The sequence below is a fragment of the Coffea eugenioides genome, chromosome 1 (genome assembly GCF_003713205.1).
Source record: "Coffea eugenioides isolate CCC68of chromosome 1, Ceug_1.0, whole genome shotgun sequence".
Lineage (NCBI taxonomy): Eukaryota > Viridiplantae > Streptophyta > Magnoliopsida > Gentianales > Rubiaceae > Coffea > Coffea eugenioides.
Window position 1 is genome coordinate 11703277 of NC_040035.1, and position 11744 is coordinate 11715020.

General features: G+C 32.5%; 1 protein-coding gene across 1 annotated transcript; it reads right to left on the bottom strand.

Moving 5' to 3' along the window:
* Positions 1-467: 467 nt before the first annotated feature.
* Positions 468-10123, bottom strand: LOC113767857 (beta-glucosidase 13-like). The gene is made up of 16 exons (XM_027312064.1): positions 9946-10123; positions 9408-9524; positions 9196-9317; positions 6254-6478; positions 5504-5573; positions 4837-4895; positions 3979-4054; positions 3448-3525; positions 3270-3357; positions 2801-3053; positions 2541-2656; positions 1597-1817; positions 1368-1399; positions 1164-1266; positions 800-908; positions 468-636 (listed from the first exon to the last, which is right to left on the bottom strand). The coding sequence occupies exons 1-16, from the start codon at positions 10121-10123 to the stop codon at positions 468-470; spliced, it is 2016 nt and encodes a 671-aa protein (XP_027167865.1).
* Positions 10124-11744: the final 1621 nt, after the last annotated feature.

Consider the following 11744-nt stretch of genomic DNA (forward strand, 5'->3'; position numbering starts at 1 on the left):
GTAATTCTATTTGTAACGTCATCAACGTATTTTGGTACTTAGGGAGGCAATTGGATGATAACTCACAAAACAATGCAAGATCCAGTTATAACAGAGAGGCTAGTGTAGAACCGAATTTCAGGCAAAGTTTTTTTTTTCTTTTTTATTTTCCTAATATTGCTTAAACAAATAGTTCAGTGAAAAAGAAACATCAGTTTCAAAGCTATCCGTATCTTATCTTATTAAGGGACCAGAACGTGATAACAACTAATAAAATAACAAATAACTACTGAGAATTATATCATTTACTAAATAATATGGACAGAAATTCAAACACAAAAATGGTCAGGACCAAGACTAGACCTAGTGATTGACTGTACATTTATCACATGTAAATGTAAATGTAACAAATGTCAAGGCATGTATAATAATTTGTTCGAGCAATTGTCACAATTGGTCAGGACCAAAACTAGATCTAATACTCACATTTACCTTTGAAGGAACTTCTGGAACCATTTTGCCGAGAGTTTTGGGTATCTTTTCGTCCCATGTTTAAAATCTACATAATTGAGGCCAAAGCGAACAGTGTATCCATTACCCCATTCAAGGTTGTCAATTGCTGCCCATCCAAAGAATCCTTTCACTTTAGCACCAGCCCTGCACAATATGAAGGTAATACATGAACAGTTTCCAAGTTAGAAATAAAAAATTTTTACATATGCAAAATTTTATGAGGAGGAAGAAATATAATGGAATTAATATTGAATTTCACTTTCTTTACTTTCATTTTGTTGTTTTTCCCTGTGTTACAAATACTTACCGGATAGCTCTGTGAAGGAAAGAAAGATGATCGTGGTAGTATCTTATCCTGAATGAATCTTTAAGGGCTTCTTTTAGTGGCACACTGGGATCGTCCTTGTCATCAACACCTGAAAAAACAATTCTAGTCATATAGATGCCGAGACATAACTAATGAGTTAAATTTCTTTGCTTGTAACAGAAATTTTAGTTATTAAATTGTCTAGATTTTTGTACCAAATGATTAATAGGCCATAGAAATTTTTAAGTGACCTTTTGGTACATGTACTGGAAACGTAGACTTGGATACAAAGTCAATTTTCATATGATACACAGAATAGAATTAATCTGAAAAAATATACGTGTATTTAATTAAAGATGATTACCATTTTCTGTTATGTAGATTATTGGATCTTGATATCTAGCCCTTACGTATCTTAAGAGCCTCCAGATCCCTTTGGGATAAATGCGCAGCCAACTTGATCCAGCCTGCATTCAAATTTGTGCATTATAAATTATTGACAAAAATATCATTTCATTAATAAAATGGACAAAAATTTAACATATAAAGTTGAACATTTTATACAAACCTGTTGTCCTATTGGCTTCCCGTGGCGCATAGCTGTTCCAATATTATTCCGGATTAGTAAGAATAAGCAATATATGATTATTATATATGAGTAGTTCACGACAATAATAAGTGTGTTTAGTGTCATTTATTCTACAGAAAATGAACATTTTTCATGAAAGTATATGAAATTCATAATTTCGGGACCAAAAAGAATTTGTCGCCAAAAAACTTAATTAGTGACAAAATACCTATGGTGGAATTAGCTTGAGAATCAGTAGAGTATCTAGGATTTGAGATCTTCACGCCGCTTGCATCCTTGGCATAATTTGCAGTATAGTAGTTCAAGCCAAGAAAGTCGAACGACCCTTTTACTAAGTCGGACTGCTCTTCGGTGAATTTTGGAAGACGATCCTTGACAAGGGTTCTCATTGATTTGGGATATTTACCAAAGCCCAACGGGTCCAAATTCCTGAAAATATCCAATTATTCACGAAGTTCATAAAGTTGTGAAAGAAGGTAATAATTTGGCAAATCAATGAGAAAAATGAGAAGAGAGTTAGGATGACTTTTTTGAGAATGTTTTCTACTTAATATTGTGGTTCGCACGTTTAACTTTTGATATGAAAACATGCAAAAGTAATAACAAAAATAGGAAAAAAAAACAAAAGTAATGAAATTTGCAATCAGACTTCTATAACGGTGCTCGATCCCTTTGTTTTTTGTTGTAAAATAATATAGAGTACCATAAACAAAGACTTTAATTAGTGCCGGTATTGCTTACTCAATTTAAAAGATAGACTATTTCCAACATACAAATGGAACCCAAATTATAAATTGTTTTGCCTATTACTAAAGCATGTTTTGGACCTATGTGCTCGATTCAAATCTCCTTACCATCTCTACTAGAACAATTTTTTTAAGAGTAAATTTTATGTATACTAACAGTATATACGCCGCTATCACCATTAGATTTATAACACATGTACGAAAAATGGATTTCAAATTTAAAATTTGTATAGTTATCATTCATTCAATACTGACAGTATATACACTGTCAGTGTAGGAAAGATTAATCCTTTTTTTAATGCATGTTTTACATCCTTTTGAAAACTTATCTTGTAACTTTTTCCTATTTCACTAAACAAAGGAAAAATCAAGACTTGCATTCCAATATAGAGCACTAAATACTTACCACCCAAGTTGGAAGTCCATGGCACGAAGGGCAGCATGTTTGTCCGCCAATGAGTTAGAGAAAGGAACGAACCAAGGACCAACAAGCGCAATTCCAATTATTCCTTTTTGATGATCCTAAGTCACCATCAATATACAAACTCATTAACAGACTATTGATTAGCAGAAAAAAAAAAATTACACACGGTTGACAATATTATTCAAATTTTAGAGCATTCAAATATTTCATTCAAGTTCTAGCATGAAACATTAGTAGCTTACCTGATACTTTGTCCTGTACAATCTTACTGCATGAGCATGTGCAAGAAGCTGGTGGTGCATCACCAAATATGGTTCAGTGCCCGAATCTCCGGCGACGCAGCTGTTGTTCAACCAAGAAGAACATCGATTTGGCGCAGAACCCCCTCCATCATAGCCTTGTGAAAATGACCATGGCTCGTTCAATGTGATCCATTGTTTTACTCGATCACCGAATTTCTCAAAGCAAAGGTTTGCGTAGCCATGGAAATCATGTCTGCAATTAAGTTTGTAAACTAATTATTGTCCTTCTTCACTATAGAATCACTTATAAACCTTTGGTTGTATTTTTAGTTATTGTCTTTATATATTTATTTTGTTACTTTTACTTATTGCTTAATAATTTTGGTGATTTATTTGTCTACTTAGTGGTGAGGAGGTTTTGAAGGGATTTGATTCATTTTCAAAAAATCAAAGTTAAAAGAGTACTTACATAATTTTATCACTCAAAAATCCTCCATATTCGTCTTCCAATGCTTGAGGAAGATCCCAGTGGAAAAGAGTAACAACTGGCTTGATACCTGCACGCATTAAATAAAAAAAGTTAACGCCAAGATTTTAATGGTTTAATAAGATGATCAGAGTATTGATGATAGCTGAAGTAGACTTGCCATTGGCTAGAAGATGATTTATGAGATTGTTGTAGTACTCAATTCCTTTCTCATTCACACCTCCAGAAATTTTTCCACCTTTAAATAGTGAAAGTAAGCAATGGAAACGTTAATGTATATATATATATATATATATATATATATATATATATATATATATATATATCATTGTCAATTTTTCAATTTTCCAAATAATCTACAAACAATTGACGATGTTAGTAATCTTAATTTTTGATAATTGCTACTCATATTGCAGACATTATATCAATTTCTCTCCTCTCTATTCCCTTGAAGTTACCATTAACAAGGAAATACTCTGGCAAATTTCTTCAAATAATGTTAAAAACTAAAATCAATCCTCAAATGACAGAATTTTGGCACTTGTTCTCCATCTATGGTTGCCACAATCCCTCAGTATTTGAAGAAATTCTCTCATTTGTGGGATGATTTTAGTTTTTAACATTTTGTTTGAAGAAATTTGCCAAATACTCTTGGTGTCTGTTTAAGAAATGCAAGTAAGTAAACCCTTACTTGGTAATACTCTAGGCCATGAAATTGAGAAGCGATAAGCATCCATGTTCATTCCCTTCAATAGCTCAACATCTTCCTGTTTGGGCATTGCAAAAACATGAGATTTAAAAAGGAAATAAAATACCGTTGTTTAGATTACTGTCATGGGGCTAATGGTGCAAAATTTTCTTACGCGAGCAAAACTAGATATATTTCTTAAAGTTAATGAGATTAGCCTTTGATCATTGATTTGAGTTTATGTTATCCCTAAAATTCCCTTACAAAAAAATCTTTGATTTCCCATAGTTTTAACATGCTATCTATTAAAAAAATGCTATTTATTGATTTTCAAGAACATAAGAATCCAGTATAAAGGAGTAATCTTAAAGTACATGAAGCTTAGCTAATTTTAAGAGGTACTTTGTGGCTCATGATCACGTAATTAATTAAAACACATAGAGCCTGTAAATACCACTAGTTTCAAAAGCAAAAAAAAAAAAAAAAAAAAAAACCAATAGTTTCATTAAAAGCGAATAAGTTCACAATGACAATGTAAATACCTTTTTGATAATTGGGTGGTGAACTATGCTTCTCTTCATTACATAAGTTCAAATAAGATACAAAAAAAAAAATGAAAACCATTCATATATTTTGGGCACCTTTTTTTTGAATGATACTCAAAAATCAACATTAGATCAACTAAAGTTTTCCCATTTGACAATTTTGTTGTAGTACTAAACAATTTCACTTCAGATCCTGGAATTGTTTCATACAAATCAAATGACAAAATAAATATATTCAGTGAATGAAGAATAATGACATGAGTAAAACGATTGCTATTGGAGAGAAAAGCAATACTCCATGTTGAATTGCCCTTACCTTATAACGATGGTAGGAGTCCGCTGCCACATCTCCAGTACTATGGTCTTGAATTTTTTCTGCAATTTAATAGAATTAAGAAAAATAATTCTTGAACGTGTAATCCAAAATTTTCTATTTCATGCTAGTTGAAAAAATTGAAACTAAATAGTGCCCAAAAGTTTCATCATAACTAACAAAAATGTTAGTGAATATACCGTCAAAAGAAAGCATCAGCAAACCTACGGAAAACTCGTGAAAACATATACACATATTTATTGTAAAGAGTTGAAAATTTGTAGTGAAATTATTGAAAATAAAACGGAAAAAAGAGTTGATAACTTCACCGATTTATAATAGAAGATGAATATTATGAAAGGCTTACTATTTTCTCAAAAACATGGAGCTAGCATCATTATCATAGTACAAAAAAAAAAGGTTTCATGAGGCAAATAGAAAATTTTTCTGGAGACTAAATAAAAGCAAGTAATCAGACCATAAAATTCAGAGACAGGAAATACTTTAACCAACCCACTTCATTGATTGTTCAGAAAATTTGTATACAAAATCGGACCATATTACAATTTTCTTCAGATTTTTGAAAATCTGTTTTTGATTGTTCAACCGGAAAACTTATTTTGCTATCTTTTAGTGTAAATTTTCAGAATATTTCTTGAGTGTAGTATACCTGGATACTTATGGGTGAAAGTATCCCAAATACTGGGGCCTTTTCCATCTGCATTCCATCCACCTTCAACCTGCCCAAAAAAAACAATTTTTTAACTTCCAATGGCTAAGGTGGAGAGTTCAAGACCTAGAGATCTTGGATTAAAATCTCCTCCTTTTTTCTCATTTCTTAAATCTCATCTCTCCTCCACTGGAGAAAAAAAAACAAAAAACAAAAAACAAGAAACCGTACAAAAATTGAAGGATCAAAATCTTTGGTCACCTGATAAGCTGCGGATGCTGCACCAAATATAAATCCAGGCGGTAAACTGCTGCGGTTGAACTTGTCTACATGATAAGTTGGAGACAAACGGTTGTTATAATTACTATGATCAATATCATCCAGCATCCCATTAACTCGTGGCACAACAAATCCATCACCAAGGAAAATTGCAAGAACCAAAAGTGCTAAAATCATACGACCCATGATTTTCTTTCTTCTTTTTACCTGAAAGATCAATCCTGTATCAATCAAGGATCCAAAACTAATAACACCAAAATAATGATATGTGTCAATAGTATGGTGTTTATTACTTAACATTTACCTTGTTTCTCTAGCTAAGTTATACAATGTACATAAGAAAAATATGCTCTGTAAAGTTTACGAGGCAACCAACTATATATACACTGCAGACAACTATAAAGAAAAAAAAAACAAAAAACAAAAAACAAGAAACCGTACAAAAATTGAAGGATCAAAATCTTTGGTCACCTGATAAGCTGCGGATGCTGCACCAAATATAAATCCAGGCGGTAAACTGCTGCGGTTGAACTTGTCTACATGATAAGTTGGAGACAAACGGTTGTTATAATTACTATGATCAATATCATCCAGCATCCCATTAACTCGTGGCACAACAAATCCATCACCAAGGAAAATTGCAAGAACCAAAAGTGCTAAAATCATACGACCCATGATTTTCTTTCTTCTTTTTACCTGAAAGATCAATCCTGTATCAATCAAGGATCCAAAACTAATAACACCAAAATAATGATATGTGTCAATAGTATGGTGTTTATTACTTAACATTTACCTTGTTTCTCTAGCTAAGTTATACAATGTACATAAGAAAAATATGCTCTGTAAAGTTTACGAGGCAACCAACTATATATACACTGCAGACAACTATAAATTTTAGGGATAATTTCAGAAACCTCCCTTGAGGTTTTTGATAATTGCATGTGGCTCCCTTAAGATTTCAAAAATTACACCTACCTCCCTAACCCATTTAAAATGGTAATACTAATCTTAATATTTTAATCAAACTCTCTTGTCGCCATGTTTTATACAAAGGATGGATTTTATAATTTTTTTCCTTTTTCATTCTTATTCATTTCTCTTATAGAATATTAGAAGTATAGAAAAACTATCAATGTTATCGCTAATATCTATTCAGATCAAACGTTAAACTAGTAATTTTTTTATGACTTTTAATATCATCCAATTTTTTTTAACTCTTTTTTGTATCAAAATCAAGAATAAATCAACAATAATTAAAAACAAATGGCCCAAAATCGCTACCAAACTATGGTAGTTCTATCACTAAACTAGTCCACAAACTTTTATTAAAAAAAATAGTCCAGAAATTTAAAAAACACAAGATAACACTTTCTTCTCTATCTTAAAAAGAATCTATAATCCCAATAAAGCATTATAAAAAATAGCTTATCATAGTAAAAGATTTATTGTTATAGTTGATTATTAAATAACAAATATTGTCATAAAAAATTTGAGACTCCTTTTTTTCAAAATAATTATATCAAATTGCTTTACAATTGTTTAGAAAAATGAATTAAACTTTATAAGATAAGCACATTTTAGGATAATTATTAAATTTTTTACCTTATTTTAAGATTTAGTTACCAAAGTGTTATATCAAGGGAGGTAAGTGTAGTTTTTAAAACTTCAAAGAAACTAAGTGAATAGTCAAAAACCTTAGGGGAGGTTTATGAAATTATCCCTAAATTTTATGTAATTGGGATTCTATCCGTACCTAGAATATCTCAACAAACTAATCTAGTTAGCAAAAATTTTATCTCATTGGGATTCCATCCGGTACCTAGAATGTTGCAACAAACTAATCTGGTTAGCAAAAAGTAGAAAGGCAAGAACATGGCCGCCAATGATTGGTATTGAAAATCCTAGTCTAAATGACATTAGCACGGATATAAATACAATGGCCTACTTTCTTAAATTTAAAAAATTTTCATATTTGTATCTATTATTTAGACATATTGTATTTTTTAATTGCTTGGGGTTTAGGTGAACTCAATTAGTATTGAGGATAATTTTTCTGGATTTTAAGAATTTAAATATTTGTATCTATTGTTTAGACATGTTGTGCCTTTTAATCGCTTGTGTTTTAGGTGAATTCAATTGGTATTTAGGGTAACTTTTCTGACTTTTCAGAAGTAATCTTCATCTGCCGTCAATGACTGGAATTATCCACCTTTTTCCGACTTTTCAGAAGTAATCTTCATCTGCCGTCAATGGGTAGAATTATCCACTTTTCCCTACATTTTAGAACCAATCTATACCGCTCATCAATGGATAATCTCTCTTTAGTGGGTAAATCTGAAGGCATTTATCATGATGACTGATGTTGATTAATCACGTGACAATCGTATTGACCACAAATCGATTGTAATGTCAATCCAAATCAATTGTTAGGAATTTTTTGCTAGCTTTTCTTTAGTGTAGGGCATTCTGGATTATTGAACATTTTCTGAATTTTATGAAGAATCGGTTTGATTGACTTTTAACAGAGTGAAAAATTACCAACAACAAAAAAACAAATAAAAAGATTGAACCTACGGACCGGCCAGCAAGTCTTTAATTGAAATACCAAAAATATAAATATCAAGAAATAAAAAAAGGTATGGCATAAGATGAATAATAGCACGGTCCATTCAAAGCTTTGGACAATATATTTTAGGTGACTAACAAAAAACTAAACTATTTCTTTTTGCAACGAACCAAAGAATATTTTGAAGAAATATTTCGTCCATTATTCCATCCGATTTTCAGGGTTGATTTAAAGTGCATGAAATCGATTTGGTACTTAAAAGTGAAGGCATTAAAAAAATAGAAAATGCTACATACTAATTAATATCATAAAAATAAAGATAAATATTATCCACTTTCTTGATTTTACGAATTCTTACATGCTTAAGCATATCTTAATTTTAGAGATTCTTACATTTGTGTATATATATCACTTATGCATGTCTTGATTTTAAGGACTTAAGCATACCATGATTTTCTGCCATTTTTTAAAGCGTATTCTTAAAAAAATAAACAACTTAAAAAAAGTGAATGATTGACTTAAAAGCACAAGAATACAATAGTGGACTATATATATTTTGGCCCATCCAGATTCTTTGCCTACATATAAAACATACAAAAATTTTGGGGGTTCTCTTTTGTGCCTGTGCTCTCTATGCGCAGGTAAAACCCCAAAGGAAGTGTAAGACCCATTAAAATATTTCAAAATTTACAACCTTCCTGAATTGCATACAAATTTGTTTCTTTTTAAAGCAAAACTGTAACTTTTTATTGATATGGGACAGGTAAATTTGTATAGGAGATAAAATATTTCATTTTACAAGTTAAACTAACTATCATAGGAGCCTTTAACGGACGATTAAACTAACTATACACTGTGATGGGATATTCCATTCCAAAGCCAATTTCCAGCATTCATGAGACTTTGGGATCTTTCCCAATGCAAGAGCCACATGCCTAATCTCCTCTACTATAGCTTCCATGATGCTACCTGGCAGAATTGAACGAGATAAAATATTTCATTTTACAAGTTAAACTAACTATCATAGGAGCCTATATCGGACCATTAAACTAACTATACACTGTGATGGGATATTCCATTCCAAAGCCAATTTCCAGCATTCATGAGACTTTGGGATCTTTACCAATGCAAGAGCCACATGCCTAATCTCCTCTACTATAGCTTCCATGATGCTACCTGGCAGAATTGAAGCAGATCTGAATACAGCAGCATTACCATCCCACATCGAAAGATTGTGGGGTAGTTACCCTTAGTTTAAGGTCTTCAGCCGCACTTCCAGTTATCAATTGGCTGGATGGTGTTGGTTTGTGGGCTCCACCTTAGATTGTGCTTTGCATCAGGATTTCGATTACCTCTGAGTGTTAATCTAACTTTGTTGTGTTTGTTCCAGTAATTCCGATTGTTGAAAAAAACCAATAAATTTGGTGAGACGTGTGCTCGGGGGGGGGGGGATGGGACACCATCCTACATTGAAAGATTGTGGGGTAGTTACCCTGGGTTTAAGGTCCTCAGTCGCACTTCCAGTTACCAATTGGCTAGATGGTGTTGGTTTGTGGGCTCCACCTTAGATTGTGCTTTGCACCAGGATTTCGCTTACCTCTGAGTGTTAATCTAACTTTGTTGTGTTTGTTGTGTTTGGATACCCACTGAAGCTCCTCCTCTAGCGTACCAATCCCTCCAAATGTCACACATTCTCTGAGCTTTTTCCCAAATCTTGGATGAAGTTTTGCACAGAAAACTAGGTGATCAATGCTCTCTTCACTAGTTGACTCCATTGACATACCTCAATTTTTTAATGGATAAAATATCAAACAACTTCTTGTGATTTGCCAAATGTATAATTTAATATCCTCTTATTTGAAAATCTATACTATAACTCCCTATGATTTCAACTAAATTGAAAATTAAACGAAAATCATCTAATCAAACGATTGTACATAAAATGTCACTATTGCCCTTGTATAAATGAACTCCCCTGTGGTTTGTCAAATATTCAATTTGACTCTCTCTAGTTTGAAAAACTGTATTATAGCTTTCCGTGATTTTGATTAAATTGAAAATTGAATGAAAAGCATTTCACATATAGCAAGGGCAATATTGATATTTCATGTACAACCGTTAGATTAGATGCTTTCCGTTCAATTTCTAATTTAGTCGAAATCATAGAGAGTTATAGTGTAGATTTCCAAATCAGAGAGAGTTAAATTGAATATTTGACAAACCACATGAAGTTTTTTTGTATTTTACCCTTCTTTAATCTATCTCGAGTATTCAACTTTCTTTTACACACCAGCAACAATATAAATGCAAATCTGGGAATAAATTTTTCCCCCCATACCAATCGATGCCAGTACACTCTTGGCCTTTGCTCCTTCAATTTCTCCATTGCTATTTTCACCGAAAAAATTCCTGAGGTACTAGCTGTCCACTGAACATGATCCGACTACCCAGGTAGCTGAACAAATTCTTGAGAAGTTGCGTCCAAAAGTTGTTTTACCTTTTTAGTGAATTTCCTTCCCAAGGGCCATTTCCATTGATTATTTGAAATATATTTAGCCATTGAATTGTGCATATTGCAACTGAAGCAGTGTAGTAGATTTCCCAAAAACTTCTTGAATAAAGAGCCAATTGGATATGTTGGAAAAGAAGTACCGGTACAGGCACACAATATCAAAATTAGTCCAAGACAAATTTCTCTTTCCCCAATTACTAGTTAAAATAGGAATAAACCAAATCACCAAATAACAATGCCAACAGTAATAATAAAATACAGGAAAAATAAAATGGCACAGGATAATAAGATTTTTACGTGAAAAATCCAAATTGACAAAAATCATGGGACCTAAGCTAGTAAAAAATCTCCATTATCACAACAATGGGAATATACAGGTTTATCCGAAATATTCGGATGACAATAATATCATTAATATCAACCAAGCAAAATTGCTACAAAATCACCTCAAAAAACTACAACTGTCAAAGAAATGGGTTTGAAAGAGTGTTACCAAACGAAGAGGAAATTCAAAATCTGAACCAATAGATAAGTAGAGTTTGACGAGAGGATCACATGTGTAAAATTTCGTCTCAATCGAATTTCAAATCATCTTCCAATTGAGCTTTCAAAATTACAAAGAACTTTCTCTCTCTAGCTCTCACCCTTTCTCTCTCTCTCTCTCTCTTCGTTTCTCTCTTAAATTGTACGACTGAAATTCTTCTCACAAGAAGAAAGTGCTTCTTGCGGCTGCTTCTTTTTTTTCACTTGAAAACCCTCGAGTCTATTAATAGAGTTGGTAACCTGTATTTTAGGTTGGCCCACAAATGGGCTGGCTCACACAAGCCCAACAACCTCCTCACCTCCTCCTCCAGCTCATTTGGGGGGCCTCCACCAAATCTGAT